This window comes from Cygnus atratus, chromosome 11, assembly GCF_013377495.2.
Source record: "Cygnus atratus isolate AKBS03 ecotype Queensland, Australia chromosome 11, CAtr_DNAZoo_HiC_assembly, whole genome shotgun sequence".
NCBI lineage: Eukaryota > Metazoa > Chordata > Aves > Anseriformes > Anatidae > Cygnus > Cygnus atratus.
In genome coordinates, this window is record NC_066372.1 from 20,425,394 (window position 1) to 20,445,579 (window position 20,186).

At 61.8% G+C, this 20,186-nt stretch overlaps 2 protein-coding genes across 4 annotated transcripts in view; both read left to right on the forward strand.

The window, feature by feature from the left end:
* The window catches only part of MAP2K5 (mitogen-activated protein kinase kinase 5), a 130,115-nt gene extending 123,603 nt beyond the window's left edge, over positions 1–6,512 (forward strand). For all 3 annotated transcript variants that reach the window (XM_035569423.2, XM_035569424.2, XM_035569425.2), the window contains one exon: positions 5,874–6,512. In XM_035569423.2, coding sequence (XP_035425316.1) covers positions 5,874–5,978 — 105 coding nt within the window. In that variant the 3' untranslated portion in view covers positions 5,979–6,512. The remainder of the gene's footprint in view (positions 1–5,873) is intronic.
* Positions 6,513–15,425: 8,913 nt separating this feature from the next.
* On the forward strand, positions 15,426–19,509 carry SKOR1 (SKI family transcriptional corepressor 1). Its single transcript, XM_035569437.1, has 8 exons — positions 15,426–17,408; positions 17,491–17,590; positions 18,045–18,152; positions 18,243–18,314; positions 18,603–18,677; positions 18,775–18,849; positions 19,223–19,288; positions 19,412–19,509. Exons 1-8 carry the CDS (start codon positions 15,426–15,428, stop codon positions 19,507–19,509), a joined length of 2,577 nt encoding a protein of 858 aa, XP_035425330.1.
* The last annotated feature ends 677 nt before the right edge of the window (positions 19,510–20,186 follow it).

Consider the following 20,186-nt stretch of genomic DNA (forward strand, 5'->3'; position numbering starts at 1 on the left):
ATGGGCAAGACAGGCACAGCGCTGCTCATCCCTGTGCAATCTGCTGCTCTGGCCAGAGCCATCCCTAAGCTCGAGGGGCCACGGGATGGCATTCCCAGGTGTCCTCCCCTTAACCTTTGTGTCCTCCTGCGGGGATGCAGCTCTCCGTGCAGGTTTGAAGGCTCACGTGCCCCTGAGTAATGAAGTGAGCCAGCCCTGATCCCAGCACGTTCTCCAGGATAGCCAGGAGCAAGTTGTGCTGCCCCAATTAACCTCTCACCGCCCAGCAAAAAAAATTAAGGAGGTGATGCTGGGGTTGGATCTGACCGTATTATCAAAATAAGAGCAGTGTCCCTGGGCACCGTTTGGAACTAACGTTCCTCTCCGTGTCCTCCATGCACACCCATGTCCTCTGCCCCAGGAGACCCACCCTGTCATTTTTGCAGATTTGCAAGGAGATAGGTGGCTGACGAGTATTTCAAAATGGGAATCTGCTTTTTCACCATCCTGGCTAAGGTCAGCAGCTGCATATCTCATGGACCCATTAAACCAGCCTGACCCACACTTGCTTTGTGCTTGGAAAGTCCTCTGAAATCACAGGAGCATTGCTTAAGCAACATTATTTATTGTCTGCCTGTCCTGTGGCAGTGGTTAGGGACCTGGGTGTAGGTCTAAACCTCCGTGGTGCTATCCAAACGTGGACAGTTTGTAGTCAGTGGCAGAGGAGATACAAGCAGAGCCACAGCAGAGCTGCCCCTGGGTGCAGGAAGCGCCCCATGTGCCTGCAGCCCTGCCAAGGATGAGATTCAGGGTCCGTAGCAATAAGCTCAGTGCAGGTTAATATCAAAAATGAAGATTTCTTAGGCCGGAGGAGAAGACCACAAAAGCAAATTACTGAATTTTAAGGGTAGGTAAAATTATGGAACTTTTACCCTTGAATAATGGCGATTTAATTGACTGGGCTAAATGATTGATGGTGTGTGGGCAACGAGTTTGAATTACCAGGGCTGTGTGTTCAGGGGGGCGCTGCCCTTTTAATTTCGTGTCAGATATTTAAATCATTTATATCCCCCTCTGCGAGGTGCTCCCCTTCGAAAGAGTTAACCTGTCTGATGGGACACTGCAACTTGAGAAATGTACCCTTTATCAAGAGAACGAGATGAGACAAGTTCATTTAAAAAGCCTGGTTTGTCATTGTTTATCTAATTTTCAGAGTTGACACACAAAATTAGGCTGGCTGACACTCACTCTGTGGCTATCCCCGGCCCCGTCCTGCCTGACCTTTTCCGCTCCGAGCCGCCGGCAGCAGAAATCGCTGCAGGCTGTGCCCAGCCAGACCCCAGGGCTGGGGCAAGGCGGATCAGTGCCTGGCCAGGACGGGGGAGCGGTTTGGTGGTGGGTTTTGAATGTTTTTTCTGCTGCTTGGGTCTGTTGGGTGTGCTGATTGCCGAGTATTTGTCACGGTGAGTATTTAAGAATTGGCATTTGCAAAAATGAAATGTGTCCCAAAAAGGGTGGCAGCTGCAGCAAGGTAGGTACACCACCCAAACCGAGGGTGCCGTCCTGCTACTGATAACCATCCACTGCAACAAAAAAAAACACACATTTCAAGCCTCCATGCACTCACCCTTCATCGGTGTTAGCTTGCAAAGCAAAGTAAATCTACATGGGGATTTTAAGTCCAGTCGGTTGCCTTTATTTTAGAAGGCATTGCTCACTGTTGTAGCGAGGGCTGGGATCCTTGTTTGTTGCTGAGACGCTCAGTGGCCAGAATTCACTAATAGCTGGCCTCCGAGCTGCTGCAGCTTGCCTTGGCTTTTTTGTTTGTTGAAGTGACATTTCATCCCAAGCCCCGTCCTGCAGCCTGGGCATGCACTGGAGCAGTGCAGCTGCATTTCTCCTCCAGCAGTGTTGTTTTTTTTTTTTTTACCTTTTTTTCCCTCGTTTCTTCCTTCCCTCCTCACCTAATCTCCCTTCCCCTTCTTTCCACACTCCCTTCCAAAAACGTCTCCAGTTTAATTCGCTGCTTTCTGAGGTGCATGGTTTGGTTTGTGGGATTTAATGGTTGCTGTTCTCTAGGTGCCTGAAAAGGGAGGGAGTCAGGGCCTGGATGCTCTGGATGCTGAATAGTGGCAAAATGTGGAGAACCCGTCAGGGTGGCCTTGTGAAGAAGTTGCGAAGAGTAGAGGAGACCGCTGCTGGTGCAACTATGGTGATTCGAGCCTTCGGAGGAAGCACTAATTGTTTTCCCCGAGACACTTCTGGACGCCGAGCTGACTACAAGTACCTCTTGCATAGTTTGTATTGCATCGCAACTTAAATGTTGCTGTAAGCAGGCCAAGGGCAAGTTTGATGAGTTCGTGCGTTGTCCACAGTTCTGAGCTCTTTGTGTGTTTTTGTTGCAGTTGCAGGTGTGACTGCAGCAGCAAGGGGCTTCTGAGCAAGGTGTGGTCTGGTGAGGCCAGCTATTAGGAGCAGGAAAGTGATTTGGGGCCATCCCGTGGGCCTTGTGCACCCTGTGCTCCTTGTGACTTCCCTGCTTGATGTGCCTGACCTCAACGTGCCATGGGCTGGCTACCAAGATCTGCAAATACAGGTCCCACTGACACTGTAGTCTTAGCTTTGGTGGAGATGTCTGTTCTCAAATTCCCCATTAAAAAAAAAAAAAAATCAGCAACAACAAAAAAAGCCTGGTAAAAACATCCCTTCAGCCTGAGAGAAATCCTCGCTAGGGCAGTATAAAAACAAGAGAAATCTAAACAGTGGTTTCAAGTGAAACTTATTTCTAGGGAGAAAAATGAGTGCGTAAAACCCAAGGCTTCAACGGAATAACCTCACAAAACAAAGCAAACAGGCTGAGCAGCGTGGCTAGCTGACGGTTTGAGCCTTGCGCAGCCTGCAGTTTTCCCTGCGTGTTGTGAGCAGCGTAACTGCAAGGATGTAGTGGGTGTGAGATGTCTCCTCTGCGGGGAGCCTCTCCGTCGTAAAGGAGATTCATGGGAGAAGCGGACTGTCTTTTAATAGCTTTTTTTTAATTGCCCCAATGCATCTGCTCTTCCTTGTCTGTGGGCTCAGTTGTTTTTCCCTAGTTCTAACTGGTGTCCTTGGCTGCTGTTTAGTGTAAGAGGCAAAGCAACTACCTCTAGGCTGTGTTGCTAATAATAAGCCCTTCCCTTAGTCTTGCACCTTTTGCAGCCAAAAACGTGGTAGTGCTGTGCAAAACACACTTGCACGGATCCTTTCAGCAATCTCATGAGAGAGCAGAATCACGTATTCCCTTTTAGCCATAAGGCTGCGGGAGATGAAGCAGCCATGTGAAGGTCACGCTGGAAAGTCTGTGGCAGCTTGGGGAGAAACTCCAGGACTCCTGCCTCCAGGTCCCAGGTCGTGCTCCCTCCCAAATTGTGTCCTAGGTAGGAATCGAGGCGTATTCCGAAACCAGGAACGTTTCATATTGCATTTGTTTACTTAAACGGTAAAATCCAAATGTACGTGGGATATCTGCAGTAAGGGAGGAAAACAGAGGGTGCAGTCTTTCTCCATCGTTGTTCCTGACGTTAGACATTCAAGACCAAAGCTAAAGATTTCTAGTAGCCAGGTGTTGGAAGGGAAAAGACATTGTCCATATGCTCAGTGCCGCGAGCGTCTGTGTACTCAAATGCATCATTTGAAGATCATCCATCTTCTCTCGGTAGCATTGAAGTGTCTGCTGCCATCCTCCGAGCTCTCGAATGGACTCCGGTACCTCTGGGCATGTTCTTCGTCCTCGGCGGGCCGTTTTCCCAGCAGTGACGGGGGCTGAGCTCACACGTGTCTGCCTGCATGTGGAATTCAGAGCCCTCAAACAAACTTAAAGTTGCTCTCTGAAACCAGGCATGCCTAAAAGGAGGCAATTCGCTTCAAAAAATTTGAATATTGGGAGAAAAATATCTATTTCTGTAACAGTTAAAAAGAGCAAATTTGGAGCACGGCTGTGGCTGGCAGGGGCTCGTGCTTCAGAGAAACGCGGCGCCGGGGCTGTTAGGCAGCTGTCAGGGCACCAGAGGCCGGTGCTGTGAAACAAAACACTTGAGACGTTTGTAGCTCTTCGTGGCATGGTCTGTGTGTGGTGTTCCCCTGGTGGTGGACCTCCAGCTCAGCCGAGTGCCTCCACCAGAGGATTCCTTCCGTCTCCTCCCCAAGGTGAACTGGGAAAGCAACCGAGCTGGTCCCGGTAAGACTCGAAGAAGGGCTCCCCACGTCTCAGACTTGTCCCCAAAACGTTGTAGCTGAGACTCCAGCCGTCCCAAAGGGTTGAAGCAACAGCGTCTCGCCCTTCCTGCCTGCATCTTGCAGATGACGGTGTATTTTATTCCTGCGCCTCCTGCGTTTGCTGGCCCTGGCCCGCCGAGTGTTTTATTGCTTCAAGCTGGTGCTGTGAGGATTTATGGTGCTCAATTTAGCCCAGTCGCTTCTTCATTGTTCCGCTCGGTGCCATCCTACCCCGGCCGACCGCAGGCATCCCGGGCCCCGCGTCAGACCCGCTCTCGCTCTCAGCGTGCCGACCGCCGCCGCTCGCCGCGGTGCTCCGCGCCGGTAATTCCCGCATGTACGTCACCGTCCCCACGGGCTCCCCGGCAGATCGACTCTGATTACTTTCAGGCACTGCTTGCGAGGACCATGAAGTTTAGTGTTGCAAAAACTAAGCTGCTTTTGAGTGATTTGGAGGAGAGGTTTTCATCATCTGTGATGGTTTCTCCTGGCGATTGCTTTCTTTCAGCCGTTTATGTAATTGCGGTACTTGGTTTCCTGTGGATTTTTATACTTCATTTGAGATTCATCTGAAGATGGCATGTTCCCATCTCTAGGAATGGGGCCAGATTGAGGCATGAGCTGCCTAAGCTGGCTGCTGAAATTGCAGGCCATATTTTTGTTTAATCCTGAGATGCTGTTCTGATTTTCGGAGGTGTCTAACTCTTCCACGGTGTCTGCGGTAGCCGTATAATTTCATGGGTGAGAATATTTTATCGTCATCCCTCTTCCCATCATACTCTGGTTCTTGCAGTAGCTTCTCCTGAAGGCCTGTTAGGAGTTCTGCTTAGGTGAGATTTCAATTTCTTTGTCAAATGATCGCTCCAAAGGACTTGTGCTCGCATGCGTGTGCATGAGCAATGCCTCTCCTGATGGCTGCTGAGTGCTGCAGAGGCTGGAGCCTGGTCCTGCTGCATCTGCAAGCACAGAGCTCATTGACCAAGTAATTGGAGGAATTTAACACCGGGAAGGGCATCGCTTTTCCTGGGTAGTTCATATAACCATCCGTGTAAGGGTGAGGGATGTACACAAGGTGAGGAGGAAGGTTCCTACTGGCAGAAGTCAGGGGTCTTACAAGTCCGCTGCACAAGGGATTGCATTTTGTTAATGAGCGGGAGAGTTGCACAAAGGGGATATTAAAGAGAGAAACCTAAGAGATCGTGGACTTCTACAAACAGACTGGTGGGTTAGTGTTTTTGTCAGAATATCTTCTTATTAAAATGTGATTTTGTAGTTGAAGAGCCTAGCAGGCTGTTCTAGTAAGGAGCTGTTCTAAACCATGGTGAGCTCAAAACGTTTTAAAAAAAACCAAAAACCTAGTGTTTTCAAGGCATGCTAGGCTAAGGCCTCAGTAGAGAGTTTGGGTTCTCCCAGCCTTCCCTTTCCTGTATAAATGACGTACACGGATAACATGGATCCAACTGAAAGTCCAACCAGTCACCTACTGGTTTGAATAGATGTTTTATTGCGTTTTTATGAATGTAACTGCAGCATGTTCCAATGTATTTTTTCCAAACGTAAAAGACAATAATAAAGCAGCTGTTTGGGTTCTCTTAGGGAGAGTTGTGTTTCTCTTGGCTAACTCTGCCTGTCCTTTTCTCCAGGGCCACCCGTTCATCATGCAGTACAACGACGGGAACGCAGAAGTGGTGTCCATGTGGGTGTGCAGGATGCTGGAGGAGCGGCGATCGACGCAAGGACCGCAGTGAGCTGGGCGGCTCACGGCAGCGCCCACGACTGCAGCTCATCGGGGACTAGCACAACCAGTCCCTCGCTTCGGACTCTCAGTCTTTCTGGATCATATTTTGCTAAAAATATTTTCTAGAAGCATCAACAAAATCTTTCAGGATGTTTGTTGATGCCTTCCTCCCTCCCATACACACACATTAAGGAATTTCCTTCACACATTTCTTTTATTGCTGAGCAATTTAATGTCCTCAAATTAATCTTCAGTTAAACTGTACACAGCCTTAAAGCAAGTATTTTTATCTATATTTTATTGAATGTACTGTATATTTCATGGCTCCAGAGTATTTTTTAACTGTTAGTCTTTTGCTATTGTAAGAATGACACGCTGACTGTTTGGAGGATTTCATAAGGAGTTGTTGGCTCTCTTCTGAGCGCAGACATCCACAAAATGCTTGTTTGAGACTGTTTGGTTTTTTAAGGAAAAAAAAAATAAGAAAGCGTCCGGATTTGCCCATCCTGCGAGGAGGTGAGGGAATAAAAGCGTGTCAGGTGTATCAGCAGTCGTGCTCTCATGTGGCGGGCGGTGCTCTGTGCTGCCGGGTGCTTGCTGCTGTGGCTCGGGCTTGCTGGGAGAGCCACGCAGGAAAGGCAGCGCCCAGCTCTGCGCAGAGAGCACCCAGCCATGGCTCAAGCACCTCGGGGTGCTCCACGTGTGCAGGCAGGTGACTTCAGCCCTCGTCCCACCGACGTGGCGGCTTTGCTGAGGTGCAGAGGGAGCAACCGAGGGCAGCCCTCTCCTACAAGGGGAGCACCAGGCAGGCACGGGGAGCTGGCAGCAGCACAGAGTGGCTGTAAGGTGCCGCTGCCGCATGCACGAGGAGGCTGAGAGCATGGCACAGGCTCACAGCATCCCCTGACCTCGTAGGGGAAACAACTGCACAAGCCGTTCTGTGCTGCTTGCCCTCAGGGCCAGAGATCGGGCTGCAGTGTTGTACTGATTATCACAGCAGTTCGTGGCTTGCTTGGAAATGCCTCGCCTCTCTCCGCTCTACCTTGATCACTTCTTTTCTCACGCCCAAGCAGCTGCAGGATGGGTGGGGGGAGCACCCAGCAGCCCCAGCCACGCAACAGGAGCTGCTGGCGATGTAGGACAAGGTGCGAGCAGCAGGGGCGAAGCTGGCCCTGTGCTCCCCACGTACCCCCGCTGCCTGGGCTGGGGAAGGGGCTTGGCACTGGGGGGACAAGCGAGCGCGGTGGCCGCCAGCAGCCGGGGAGCACCGCTCACTGCTGCGGCATCGCTGCCGCTGGGCAAAGCTCCTGGCTTTGCTCTTACCGCACAGGAAAAAAGGACGATCGCATTTCTGCTGTGTTTGTCAATCCTGCAGGGCCTGTGTGTGTTTTCACGACAGGTTGGCACCCGTTTAATCACTCCGTGTGTTCAGGTGCTTCCTGCAAAAACACAGCAGAGGAGAGGAGGGTGACAGGCAGGCTTGGTGTGTAAACAGAGGTTTAGGTCAGCAAATCGAGCGCTGGTGCGACGTGGGCAGGGGAGGAGGTTGGGGGTTTTGTTTGCTTGTTTTTGCATTAGAAATAAACTTTTGCTAAAAGGAAAGCTCAGGTAGTTTATTATGTAGCAGCAGCCTGAAAAACACGCAGTGAAAAATTCCCACCGATCCGCTACAAATCCTAAATGTTACTTTGGAAGCAGCCTGGAAAATATTTGTTTCCTTCCTTGGAGGGATCATTTGTCTTCTTTTGATGTATAGAGGTTGCAGGCATGAACTTATAGACTAAAGTTTGTCTTAATTGCTCTGATGTCTCAACCTCCCTGGCAGATAACAGTGCAATGAATGAGTCGACAGGACCAATACCTTCAGGTCCTTTTTCTAAAGTGAGACAAATTTCTTCCCTTTGAGCCAACCAGACTACAGGCAGCCCTTTCATTTATTTATCTCTAACAGTTTGCATTAGCTTTCTCTGGTTAAAAAGTCTCTCCCTCAGATTTAGTTAAAAAGTCAGTAAAACCAAGGCTTTTCCTCTCACTTGCGCTGGCAGGGAGGTCGGGAGGGGAAGACGTCGCCCTGAAAATCTGCGCTGGATGCCAGCTGATGGAGACGTGAAAAATCTGCCAGCTAGCAGAGTGACAGTGTTATAATTCACCGGCACGTGTATTAACCTTGCCGTCTTCATCAGTGTACTTAATCAATCCAGCGATCGTGGGGAAGTTTGGGGCCTCTGTCCTCTTTCCCTCCCCAAGTCCTTGAATTCGGTCCTGGCCTCCCCGAGCTCCCTCCTCGTGCCTGGGGGTGGTGGTGGCTCCGGGTGGCCGCAGGGACCTGGGCACCAGAAGACCCTGGTCTGGGTGGCTGCGGGGCCCCCCGGCACGGCTCCTTCCACCCCATGTCCTGGCCCTGCTTTGCACACGCGTGTGCAAGCCCTCAGCACCCAGAGCACCCAACTCGAGCAGTTCTGTGCCGTTCTCACCACCGCCCACCAGCACCAAGGGGCCAAAGTAGCGGGGGGAGCGATGAAATTGGGCCAGGATCTGGGCAGATGGAGCTCCGCTGGGTGCTCCCAGCCACGGCGGGTGGGTCCCTGCTCCTCTGGGCTCCTCTCCCTGCAGCAAGTGGGTGCTGAGCCCACGCCGGTGCTGTGTGGGGCGGCGGGAGCTGGGATAAGCCTGGGAGGGGGGCACCCATGCAGAGGGACAAAGGAGCCCCCCTGGCATGCACCCTGCAAGCCGCTGTGCTGCATTTCAGCCGAGGAAATCCTGCCTCGGCCGGGCTCTGCGCGCACGCAGAGATGACTCTGCTCTCAGCAGGACATGCACAACGCGCTGCTGCGAGCCCAGCCCCAGGCTGCTCTGCCTCCAGCCCTGCGCCTAACGTCATCCCAGCCCTGAAACCCGCTCCAGGGATGGGAAATGAACGGGCAGGGAGAATTCCCCAGCCATGAGGCAGAGCTCGAGGCGCTGGGTGCTGCCCTCCATGCGCGGGGGCTGAGCTGGGGCTGCCGGGGGATGGAGGCCGCTGTTCCCCTTTGCTCCTCCCTCCTGCCACTGCCGGGGCTCTGCCTCGGGGCTTTTCTTGGCTGAAAACCTTCTGGAAAATGCAACACAGATACACCCCACGGCCAAGTCACAGCAGTGGCTGCTAGAGGTGCATTAACCTCCCCCTTTACCCCCCCCCCCCCCAGTCCCATTCCTCATTTTACCACCTCATGGGGACTCCACCGGTAGCCCCACACCAGCCCCGCCGTGCTTTGTCGCCTCACCCCCCTAAGTCATAGCGGTACCGGGGGGTGTATGAGGAGCCCCCAGGCTCTGGGAAAAACTGAGCATGCCCGTCAGTGCCAGGGCCTCAACTGTTCCAGTTTTCTCTGCCCGTGATCCTTGCCAGGTGAAGCTCATCCTCTGAGACGAGCCCCGGGGTGGTTCGCCCTTAAATGCGGCGCAGAATTAGAAAAGATTTTGTTTCTCGTGTCCTGTGGCCAAGTCCATCCTGCTGTCAGCTTTCCAAAGGCAAAGTGGCAGGCTTTGTTTGCTGAATAACAGCCTGAAAAGCTGCCCCGTGCATGTGTGTGTGTGTGTGTCTGCGTGCACGCTTACATCTGGCAAAGAAACCACAAAGTGGGGATTGCGGCCGGCTGCGGCTCCGAGGGCTGCGTGCTGTCCCCAGCCCGTCCCTCGCCGTGGGCTTTAACGTCTGTCGGGCAGGGACAGCACCGACCTGCCGCCCGCTCGTATTAATAACCGAGCGATCACTGTGAAACAGCGCTGAGGAGCTTCGTTTGATCCTTCTGACATCAGAGAGCAAAAGGAAACCGGAGCGTGGAATCCGGGAGCAGCTCGTGGAGCTCTGTGGTCCTACAGGGAAAGTTTAACTGGAGGCAGCAAGGGGAAGGGGATGGACCGCGGGGGACCCTCTCCATGATGCAGGGAGCATGGGGGGCATGTCTGAAGCAAAACCTGACGATTTGGGTCTTTGCGGCAACAGAAAATAAAATAATCTAGCCTGCAGGGAGCCGAACCTGCTGGCTGAGAGCAAAGGCTCAGGGCAGGAGCTGCTGCCTGGTGGCGGGGGGCTTGGGCTGTCTGGGGGGCGGGGGGTGTGCAGTGATGCTGGTGCTGGTGCTGCACGCTCCGCGCTCAGCACCCATCCATGCTCCTGCTGCCTTGGGGCAGGATGGAAGAGGGGAGCCACCAGCATCCAGCCCCAGGGCTGCACCCAAGGCCCCCAGGCAGGCTGCGGCCTCAGCCGGAGAGGAAGAGGAGGGAGGAGGCAGGCGGGGGCTGCTGCAGGAGCCACGGTGCCCCCAGCCAGCAGTTGGCTCGGGGGGGGGTCATTGCCAGGGGCTGCTCCCCGCAGCGCAGGGGCCAAGGGCAACGGAGGCACCCTCGGGCTCAGGGAATCGGAGCCGCAAATCCTTTGCCTTTGCAGGGATTTGGAAGCAGGCGGCCCCCGCGCTGCTCCCTGCAAGAGCTCCGCAAGGCGCAGAGCGGCTTGGCCTCCTGGGGACAAAGCGTCTTTGTGCAGAGCCTCGTCCTCTGCTCGCACGAAGGTGTGCAGCCAGCAGACCCCACGGGTGAGACCCCCACTTAAGGAGCACTGCCAGGACCCGGCCTGTGCAGGGCTTGGCACCCGATGGGCTCTGACGGTGCCGAGTTAAAGGCATTACAGACATCCCCAGCACCTGGAGAGCCGCAGAACAACAAGCTCCGGACTCCCAGCTTCTCCAGAGGATGCTCAGGGTCCCTCTTCCGTTGTGTGAGGTTATTTGTGGGTGGCTTTCCATCGCCTGCTGCGGCACAGGAGCAGGGCTGCAGCCCTGCACAACGCCCTTTGTCCACTTTCCCTCAGCCCCCCTGCCCCGCACAGCCCCCCCCTGCCCTGAGCAGAACCAGCCTGACCCCAAAAGCCCCAGCTGAGGGGGCAGCAGCAGGAGCCGGGCCCTGGGCAGCGGAGGGGCTCTGTGGCACCGAGCAGGAGCCGTGCCCCGCGGCGTGGCGGTGGGGTGCTGAGTCACAGCAGTTATTTTTGGATAACCCATCCTCAGCCTCCACTGGGGACTTTTCAAGCTGTGGGACTCGCGGGGCGCAAATCCGGAGGGATCAGAGCCTGACCCCGCTCACCCAGCTTGGCGGTGCTGCAGTGCCAGGTGGGTGAAAGTCTGGTGGGGGAGGTAAAAAAAAAAAATAGAAAAAAAAAAAAGAATATCTCCAAATATTTTGGGCTGCAGGAGGCTGCAGCGGGAGTGCTGCGGTGTGGCTGCCGCGCTGCCCCGAGGCTGTTTTACCTCCAGCCAGTAAAGAGACGGCCATAAAGCACCGGGGTGCGCCCAGCCGGGATTTATGGGGTGAGCCTCACTGCCTACCGGAGCGGCTGCCCCTTCGCCGGTCCCCCCCCCCCACCCACTGCGGCTGCTCTCGCCGCGGCGTCCTGCAGCGAAAGTTCAAGGTTTAGAAGGAGCCGCTCAGCCCCGGAGCCGCTTAATGGCAAATGGGTGGCGGGGGCTGGCTGGGGGCTTGTTGGGGCGCGGGGGGGGGGGGGAACTTCGTGGCAGCGGAGACAAAGCTGCAGGGGAGGCGCCTCCCGGCCCGGCCCGTCGGGGGCCGCAGCTGCGGGGTGCCGGGAGCTCGGGAACGGCCTCGCAGCCCCCGAAGAAATGGGGGGGGGGAGGTCCCGAGGCGGGGCCCGGGAGGTTCGGGGGGGTCGCAAAGGTGAGGGGCAGCGCTGCCGTCGGGGGGCGAGGTGGGAAAGCAGAGGGGGGCGAGGGGCTGAGGAGCATCAAGGGGGTGCCTGGGGGGGGGGGGGGGGTGCAGAAAGAGGGGGCATCGGGGGGGGAGCAGCCGGGGAGGGGGTCACAGCCAGGGTGCTGGGAGGGGGTCCCGAGGGTACCCCCGCGCCCCCCCGGCCCAGCGGGAGCTGAGCACGTCGGGGCGGGCGGAGTGTGCCCGGCTTGCAGAGAGCCGCCGCCCGCTTCCTTTGTCAATGTCCAGTAATTAAAATGTCACCGTTTAATTTTCAGGCCTCTCGGAGCAATCTTTTCCTAATAAAGAGTCTAATCGAAACGCTCCTTCCCCCCCCGCCTCCCCGGGAAGGGCCGCGGAAGAGGCTGTAAATGCGCAGAGCCGCTGCGGATCGATAGAGAGAAGCCCGGATTGATCGGCCTCTAAAATTAAATTTATTGGGGTCATGGTTTTATATGGTGCTGATACAACTGTTAAATGGGGAACATTCATTTCCAATAGGAGGCGTTTATTAAACTTCCACTGAATTAGACCGCCGTGATTTATGTGGCAATCTCGGCGCAGCCCTCCAGGAGAGAAGGGCCTTTCGCGGCCGGCCCCGGGTGATTATTTATTTATACACCCGTGACACGGCTCCCTAAGTTTTAACCTAAATTATCCGCCGGCCTCGCCCGCCAGCGGCACGGGCGCGGGGGTCCCGTCGGGGCGCAGCTCCCTGCCCGCAGCCCCTCGGCGGCCGCGCACCCCCGGGTCGGGAGGGGGGGGGACCCGGGGGGGGGGGGGGCCCGGGGCGGCGGCGGCGCCCGCAAACGTCCCGGCTTCCGCGTGCGGCGATCGTTGAGCGTTAATTAGAAATTCATTACAATTAAAAGCCGCGCGCACACGCCTTAATTACATCTGATTTTTAATTCCGAATCCGTGTTTACACAGTAAGCGAGACGTACCTCCTGATTATCCCCAATACTCTTTATACTGTACTAATTATGTAAATTAAACCTAATTAACTGACAAAAACTGCAGTCAATTCAACTGTTAAAAGAAACGGCGAGGAGCGGGGCGCCGGCGGGGAGAGCGGCCGGAGCGGCGGGGCCGGAGCGGCGGGGCCGGAGCGGCGGGGCCGGAGCGGCGGGGCCGGAGCGGCGGGGCCGGAGCGGAGCTTCCCCGGCCCGGGGCTCCGCGCTGTCGGGGCGGCCGCGGCCGGCTCCGGTGCGGGGAGCGGGGCCGTGCGGGGAACGGAGCCCTGCGGGGAGCGGGGACGGCCGGGGCACGGCCGGGGGGGCCGGGGCAGAGCCGCAACCCCCGGCCCCTTGGGGACCCCCGACGTGCCGCCCCCCATCGAGCCCGGGAAGGGGCCGCCGGTGCCTCGCAGCCCGGCGAGGAGCAGCAAAAGGGGCCGGAGCCGGGCTGCCGCGGCCCGGAGAAGGGGGGGCTCGGCAGGCACTGCGGGCATCCAGCCCCCGGGGACCACCCGGAGCCGGCGGCGAGAGGGGCAGCGCCGCCAGGTCTCCCGCCGCCGGCTCCCGCGTCCGCCCGGCTGGAGGACGGGGAGCGGATAAATAATTAAAAGGCGAGGAATAATTACCGGCTCGGGTTGCCATCACCGCGGGAAGGCCGCGCTGCAAGGCCCGGCCGGCAGCACCCATCCCGTGTCGTCCCCCCGCCCCCGCCCCGACGGGGCGTCCCGGCCCCCCGGTGCGGCGGGGCCCCGGGGGGGAGCGGCGGCCGCGCTCCGGCCCCGCGCTGCGGGGGGCGGGGGGCGCGGAGCGGGGTCGGCCCCGGCCCCGCAGCCTCCGGGACCGCGGCATCGGCGGCTCCGCACCTGCGTTTCGCTGCGCGCCGGCTCCGCCGCATCCTCCCGGCGCCGGGGACAGAAGTGATAGCTGGGGGCGATCCGCGCCGTTATTAACTTCTGTTTGATCAGTGTAATTGCGCCGATCGCGGCCGGACGCGATGATTAATTACAGTTTAATTAATGTGGCCGTGACGAACGCTGCATGCGGGAACCCACCCAGGGCGGAGACGCGGCTGCGGGGCCCCCTCCGCGCCGGTAGGACCTGGGGTCCCCCCCCCCCCGCTCCGGTGGCCGCCGGTGCTGCCGGCGTGGAGGGGGCCCCCGGAGCGAACGAAAACCCGCGGCCGTGCCCGCCCCGCCGCCTCCGCCCGGCGATTTCGTTGCCGGCCCGGTGCCCCCCCCCCCCCTCCCATCCCCGCCCGCATCCCCCCGCAGCCGGTCCCGCAGCCGCGCAGCCCCGGCGGAGCGCTCAGCCCGGGGGCGGCGGCGGCGGGGGGGGCCCGGCGGGAGCAGCGCGGCGGCGATTTCGATGGGGCCCCTTCGCCGCCCCCCCCGGGCTCCTCTTTTCGTTGCCTCCCTCGCCCCTCGCCAACTCGCAACGAGCCACGGCCCCCCGCGGGTGCCCCCGCCGAGCCCCTCCCGGCGGCGGCTGCCGGGGGGCGCGGGGGGGGGCGCGGGGGGGGGGCGGCGGAGCCCCGCGCAGGTGGGGCCGGGGCCGGGCCGCGCTCTTACCTCGGGCAGCCCGGGCGGGTCCCCGCTCGGTGGCGGCCCCCCGCGCCCCCCCCGTGCCTGAGAGCCGCGCCGTGATTGACTGGAGCGCGTCGGTGATTGACGGCCGCGGGGTCCCGGAGGCAGTTAATGTAAATATGCTGGTGCTAAGTGGGTGTGTCTTCCCGTTATTTTAGCTGTCACCGGATCAATGTGCGGCGGCTCCAAGTACGGCTCCGGATCCTCCCTCGGCGGCGCGGCTGGCCACTCGCTCTTGTTGCATCTCGCCCGGGCGGACGCGGCGCCGGGGCGGGCGGCGGCCCCGGAGAGCGGCCGGGAGCCTTCAGCGGGTGCCCGAGGCCCGCCCGGCTCCCCGCGGGGGCGGCTCGGCGGGGCCGGGGCCGGGGCCGGGGCCGGAGCCGGGGCGCCCCCCCCGCCCGCCCGCCGCTCGGCGGAGCGCGGCCCCCGGCGGATGGCGGCCCCGGCGGCGGGCAGCGGAGCTCCGGGGCTGCGCGGCGGCCGCTAGCCCCGAGGAGAGCCCGCCCGGCCGCCCGTCCAGCCGGGCTCGGCGCCCCGGTAAGTGCCGCGGGGCGGCGGGGGGCCGGGGGGGGGCTCGCGGGGCCGGGCGCGTCCCGGGGAGCCGCTCCCGGCGGTTCGCGTGATGGCCGCGGAAGCCGCTTAGTGCCCGGCTAAGCCCATTTGTTGTCGTCCCCCGCCCCCGGGCTCCGTGCGGAGGCTCCTGCCCGCCCCGGGCCCTGATCCGCCGGCACCGGGAGAAGGGGCGCCCGCCCCGCTCCGAGCGGCAAGTTTCGGCCCCGCCGCGCCGGGACGCGCCGGGACGCGCCGGGACCCGCCGGCAGCCTCCGCCGGTGCCTTTCGTTGGAGCCCTCCCGGGGCTCCGCGCAACGGCCCGGCTCGGTTCGGCTCGGCACGGCCCGGCACGGCTCGGCGAGCCGGCACAAAGGGACGCGGCTCGACCCCCCGGGGCGAGCAGCGGGGTCCCCCCGCACCCCCCGGGCCGTCCTTGCCCCGGGCGGCCGCTGCCCCCCCGGGCTCCCGGGGCCGCCCGGCTGCGGCGGGGCCGGTACCGGCGGCGCTGGGGATGCGCGGCGGCCCCGGGCCGGGCCGGGATGGGAGCGGCGGCGGCGGCGGGGCCCCGGGAGCGGTGGTAACCCGCGCCTTTCCCCGATTTTGTTTTGCAGGGGCGTTTTGGGGGGAATGGAGGCGATCGCCAGTCAGATGGGAAATGGGAGAGATGCAAGCTCCTCCCCAAATTCAAAGCAAGAGCTGCAGCCGTACCAGGGCTCCAATACCCTCAAGCCCAACCAAGTGGGTGAGACCTCTCTGTACGGAGTGCCCATCGTGTCCCTGGTCATCGACGGGCAGGAGCGGCTGTGCCTGGCGCAGATCTCCAACACGCTGCTCAAGAACTACAGCTACAATGAGATCCACAACCGGCGGGTGGCCCTGGGCATCACCTGCGTGCAGTGCACGCCGGTGCAGCTGGAGATCCTGCGGCGGGCCGGGGCCATGCCCATCTCCTCCCGCCGCTGCGGCATGATCACCAAGCGGGAGGCGGAGCGGCTCTGCAAGTCCTTCCTGGGCGAGCACAAGCCGCCCAAGCTGCCCGAGAACTTCGCCTTCGACGTGGTGCACGAGTGCGCCTGGGGCTCGCGGGGCAGCTTCATCCCGGCGCGCTACAACAGCTCCCGCGCCAAGTGCATCAAGTGCAGCTACTGCAGCATGTACTTCTCCCCCAACAAGTTCATCTTCCACTCGCACCGCACCCCGGACTCCAAGTACACGCAGCCCGACGCCGCCAACTTCAACTCGTGGCGCCGCCACCTCAAGCTCAGCGACAAGACGGCCACGGAGGAGCTGTCGCACGCCTGGGAGGATGTCAAGGCCATGTTCAACGGCGGCACCCGCAAGCGGACCTTCTCCCTGCAAGGCGCCCCCGCCGCCGGCCCCGGCGGCGGCTCGCCGGCGGCCAAGGCCTCGCTGCACCCGCCGCCTCCCGCCGGCCCCGAGCTGGCCCCGGCGCACAAGAGCCTGCGCTGCAGCGGGCAGGAGCCGGCGGGCGAGCGCGGAGCGCTGGGGCTGCCCGCGGCGCACGGCGGGGCGGCGGGGGCGCACGGCGGGGCGGGCGCGGTGCGAAGCTACCCGGTGATCCCGGTGCCCAGCAAGGGCTTCGGCATGCTGCAGAAGCTGCCGCCGCCGCTCTTCCCCCACCCGTACGGCTTCCCGGCCGCCGCTTTCGGACTGTGCCCCAAGAAGCAGGAGGACGCGCTGGGCGGCGCGGGCGGCGGCGAGCCGGGCAAGGGCGGCGCGCTGCCGTCGGGGATGTTCTGGGGGCCGCCGCACCCGCACCCGCACCAGCCGGCGCAGCCGCCGCACCAGCCCGGCGCCGCCAAGGACGGCGGCGTCTACCCGTCCTTCCCCATGTTCTGGCCGGCCGCCGGCAGCCTGCCCGTGCCGCCCTACCCGGCGCAGAGCCAGGCCAAGGCGGCGGCCACGGCCGTCGTGGTGGCGGCGGCGGCCGCGGCGGCGGCGGCGGCGGCCGAGCCGTCGGGGCTGGCGGGGCGGCACGGCGAGCCGGAGGGCTCGGAGCCGTCGGGCAGCGGGCGGAGCAGCGCCACGCCGCAGGAGGGCTCCGGGGCCGACGGCGAGCGCTGCTCCAGCGCGCTGTCGAGGGCGGCCGGCGAGGAGGAGCGCTCCGGGGACGAGGCGCTGCTCGGCCCGCTGCCCCTGCCCAGGAAGGGCAGCTACCTGTCCGCCTTCCGCCCGGTGGTGAAGGACACCGAGAGCATCGCCAAGCTCTACGGCACCCGCGAGGCGTACGGCGGCGGCGGCGGGGCCGCCCGCGGGCCCGGCTACCTCTCCCCGGACTTCCTCAGCGAGGGCAGCTCCAGCTACCGCTCGCTCTCCCCCGGGGGGGACACGGCCGAGGAGCCCGAGGTGGACGTGGAGTCCAACCGCTTCCCGGAGGACGACGACGAGGACGCCGCCGCCGCCGCCGCCTCCGCCGCGGCACCGGAGGAGCGGGAGCCGCCGCCGCCCCGGCTGCTGGCCGGGCCCGAGGAGCCGCTGCCCGCCGCCACCGACGGGCCCGAGGAGAAAGCGGGCGAGGCGGCGGCGGAGGAGGGCGGCCAGCCCCCCGACGGCAGCCCCGAGCGGAGCAGCAGCGGCAGCGCCTACGAGGTGCGGGGCCGGGCGGGTTCTGCCCCGGGGCGGGGGGGGGGCTCTGCCCGGACACCCCCGGCCCTGACTCGCTCTTTTGTAGGTGTACGCGCCGGAGCGGGGGGAGCAGCACCTGCAGGCGCTGAAGACCACCTCCTCCCTGGGAGCCTCGGCCGCTTACCTGTGCACCCCCGAGGCCAAGGGTAAAGCGCGCCGCGGGGGCTGGGGGGCTCCCGGCCGGGGCCCCGGGGGGGTGGCGGCGCGGTGCCCATCGACGGCGCGGCCCCGGGCACCGCCTCCCCCCGCCGCTCGGCCCCGGGGGGGCGCCCCAGCCGTCGCTTTCGTTTTGGGGGGCTTAAGGGAGAATAGCGAGAGCAAACGGTTTCCGGAGAGGGGCCGGGCCGAGGCCCCTCGCCGGGCCCGGGGGTGCCCCCGCCGGCGGCGTGGGCCGGGGCCGGGGCTGCGGGGCCGGGCTGCGGGGCCGCGCGGCGCGGCGGGGCCGAGCTCCCGGCAGCAAGCTACTTTCCAGCGGCAAAGCGATTAGGATGTCCGCTAAGAAGGCTTTAACGAGGGCTTTGTCCTTAATTATGTAATTAAGGATATATCAGGACCATACTTTCATTGCTTATGGTTGAAAAGCGGTTTATTAACTTTAAGAGCAAGATAAAGAAGACAATCACTCGACGGCAGAGGATTTAGAGACCAGAAAATCCTATCAGGACCAAAGGAACGTCTCGCATCCCAGCCCTGTAAATACCGACAGAGGTAAGCGCCGGCCCCTCCGCGGGGCTCTCCGCGGCCGCGGCTCCCCCGACGGCGGCGGCGCTGACCCCGTGCGCGCCCCCGACCCCGCAGGAGAGGACGGCCTCGGCATGGACGTGGCGGGGACGCAGCTGGTGGAAAAGGACATCGAAAACTTGGCCCGAGGTGAGGAGGGTTGGGGGCGGCCCCCGACGGGGCGGGCTGGGGGGGGGGCGGCCGCTCCGCGGAGCTCTGCGCCCCGACGGCGCCCGTTGCGGCCGCCCCCTCCCGCCGGGCCGGGGGCGGGCAGGAGGGACCCCCCGGCGTCTCCTCGCGGCTCGAGGTATTTAGGTTTTCGGCAGGAGTGATTAACTCCTGTGATTAATGTAACGTAATGCGATTAGCGCCGCGCTGAGCCGCCTCCATATGGGAAGGAGCGGGCTGCCCCCGACCCCGCCATGTATTTTTAAACAGACGAGTTGCAAAAACTGGTCCTGGAGCAAATGGAGCTGAGGAAGAAGCTGGAGAGGGACTTCCAGAGCCTGAAAGGTACCGGCGAGCCCCCCTCGCTGCCCCCCGCCCGCCCCGCGCCGGGCAGCGGGAGCCGGGCCGGGGGCGGGCGGCGCTGACCCCCCCTGCCCCGCAGACAACTTCCAGGACCAGATGAAGCGGGAGCTGGCGTACCGCGAGGAGATGGTGCAGCAGCTCCAGATCGTCCGAGGTATTTTTTTTTTCCCCCTTTTTTTTGTTGTTGTTTTGTTTTTAATTTGCGCCTCTTTCTGTTTCCCCCCGCGCCCTTCCGTGCGCTCTGAGTCCCTCGGCAGCGCGAGCTGCGAGGCGTCGTTACGATGCGAACCTTCCGAAGGCAGCGATTTCCCTCCCGGCTTCAATGGAAAAAAATTAAAATCCGAGCCGCAAAATGAGCCGGGAGCGGTGCCCGGCCGTCCCCGTCCCGTCCCCCCCCCCCGCCGGCCGCCCCCCGCTCCTCCCTCCGCGCTGCCCCCCCGGCCGCGCAGCCCGCTCCCCCCGACGGGGCGGTCGCACCCCGGTCCCCCCCAGCCCCGTTGTGATGCTTTACCCCCCCCCCCCCCCAGATACGCTGTGCAACGAACTGGACCAGGAGAGGAAAGCGCGCTACGCCATCCAGCAGAAGTTGAAAGGTACCGGGGGCAGCACGGGGGAGGGGGGGGGGGGGGGGGAGCTCAGCCGTCTAAGGAGGGGGGAGCGACCCCCCCCCCCACGACCCCTCCCGGCGGTGGGGTGACGGCGTTGTCGCTTTGCAGAGGCCCACGACGCGCTGCACCACTTCTCCTGCAAGATGCTGACCCCGCGGCACTGCACGGGGAACTGCTCCTTCAAGCCGCCGCTGCTGCCCCAGTGAGCCCCCCCCCCCCGGTGTCGTCGTCGTCCCGTCGTCCCCCCCCCCGTCCCCCCCCCGAAGCCATGCGCCCTGCGGCGCGCAGCAGCCGAGGGCAGAGCCCACACAAGCCATTTCCACGAGGAGACACTTGTACATAGAGGACTCGGAGCTCGGCCCTCTCGGACTGGCAATACGGCGGGGAGAGGCCCCGGGACGGCAGGGGGGGGGGGGGGGGCCGCCCTGCCCCCTCCCACCTCCGCCCCGGCCCCCCCCCCCCCCGCTCCGCGTCTTCCCCTCCCTCCCTGTGTGTCCGCTTCTTCCACCCTCGTCCAGACTGGAAACAAAAGTGGCTATGTGCAATGGATATAAATGTACTGTGATTCTCTTGGTACAGTATTTGTTGGATTTTTATTTATTTATGATGTATATTTATTTTCCCCCCTCGCCTCCCCCCCCATCCCTCCCCCCCCCCCCCCCCCCCCCCCGTACATTTATGGATGTAACAGCACTTTAACGGGCGGTTCGCGACTCCGCAGACAGAGAGACCACCGCGCTCGCCCGCTCGAGGGAGAGGCGCCTCTGTACGCGGTTTGGGTTCTTTAATAAAAGCCGACTTTACGAAGCCGCCTGGTCCGTGGGGCCGTCCCCGGGGGTCGTGGCCGTGGGGTCCCCGCGGGCACTGCGCGGGGGGGGGGGGG